The following is a 1,355-nucleotide window of genomic DNA, read 5'->3' as shown; positions in this document are numbered from 1 at the left end:
GATGGATGGATGGATGGATGGATGGATGGATGGATGGATGGATGGATGGATGGATGGATGGATGGATGAAGATGGATGGATGGATGGATATAGGAGATAGATAGATAGATAGATAGATAGATAGATAAAGATGGATGGATGGATGGATGAAGATGGATGGATGGATGGATGGATATAGGAGAGATAGATAGATAGATAGATAGATAAATAGATAGATCTATCTATCTATCTATCTATCTATCTATCTATCTATCTATCTATCTATCTATCTATCTATCTATCTATCTATCTATCTATGCTGGCTGGGGAATTCTGGGAGTTGAAGTCCATAAAGTTGCCAAAGTTTGGGGGCCTCTGGAGTGAAACAACGGCTGAGCAGGCTAGAAGCCCCCAATGAGCTGGGCCAGCACCCCCCTCCCCCCAGGCCACCGCAGGTCCCGTCCATCCAGGACCTGAGCCACCAGTGACCACGTCCCGTGGTCATTAAGTGAGTTGCCAACGGTCGTTAAGTGAGGCGAGGGGCCAGAGACAGTGGGGGGGGGCAGATGTTCGACCTTGGACTCACAGAGTTCTTGCAGCTTCCGCAGCTGGATGAGCTCCTCCCGGCCGCTGCCCTCCAGGAAGGCGTAGAGGCTGGAGCCCACCAGGGCGAACCAGCCCTCCTGCGCCCGCTCCAGGCTCAGGCCGCCCTTGTAGCGCAGGCGCCCCAGGCGCTCGAAGTCCCGGCCCAGGAGACCCTCGGCCGCCGGAGGGAGGGAGGCCTGCAGGGAGGGAGGGAGACACGGGAGGTGGGGGTGAGGGGCCGGCGTCTCCCCACCAGGAGACCCTCCGCCTGGGCGTGATGGAGAAAGACACCCCAGCCCTTCCCTCTTCCACCTTTGGAAGCGGTGTGGATGCGGTCACTAAGGGTCAAGGCCAACTTCTTCCCTTCCCTCCCTCTCTTCCTCCCTTCCCTCCTTCCTTCTATCCCTCCTTCCCTTCCCCTCCATTCTTTTCCTCAATGTTTCTCCCTCCCTTCCCTCCCTCCCCTTTTCCTTCCTTCCTTCCATTCCCATCCTTAATCTTTCTCCCTCCCTCCCTCCCCTCCCTCTATTCCTCCCTCTTCTCTCCTTCTTTCCTCCCTTCCTTCTATCCCTCCTTCCCTTCCCTCCCCTTCCTCAATCTTTCTCCCTCTCTCCCTCCCCCTTTTCCTTCCTTCCTTCCTCCCTTCCTATTCCTCCTTCCCTCCCTCTTCCCATCCTTCCCTTCCTTAAACTTTCTCCCTCCCTCCCCTCCCTCTATTCCTCCCTCCTCTCCTTCTTTCCTTCCTTCCTTCTATCCCTCCTTCCTTCCATTCCCTTCTTCAATCTTTCTCC

The 1,355-nt window shown here is 55.1% G+C and overlaps 1 protein-coding gene across 1 annotated transcript in view; it reads right to left on the bottom strand.

Moving 5' to 3' along the window:
• Window positions 1-1,355, bottom strand: part of LOC107300312 (arf-GAP with Rho-GAP domain, ANK repeat and PH domain-containing protein 1-like) — a gene marked incomplete at both ends in the record, with an annotated part of 23,722 nt that overhangs the window by 13,171 nt on the left and 9,196 nt on the right. The window contains one exon of the mRNA XM_015829647.1: window positions 566-761. Coding sequence (XP_015685133.1) covers window positions 566-761 — 196 coding nt within the window. The remainder of the gene's footprint in view (window positions 1-565; window positions 762-1,355) is intronic.

Source organism: Protobothrops mucrosquamatus, unplaced genomic scaffold (assembly GCF_001527695.2).
Source record: "Protobothrops mucrosquamatus isolate PMUCROS unplaced genomic scaffold, P.Mucros_1.0 scaffold6652, whole genome shotgun sequence".
Lineage (NCBI taxonomy): Eukaryota > Metazoa > Chordata > Lepidosauria > Squamata > Viperidae > Protobothrops > Protobothrops mucrosquamatus.
The sequence above is the reverse complement of the archived record's forward strand: the minus strand, read 5'-3'. Positions and strand labels throughout refer to the sequence as shown.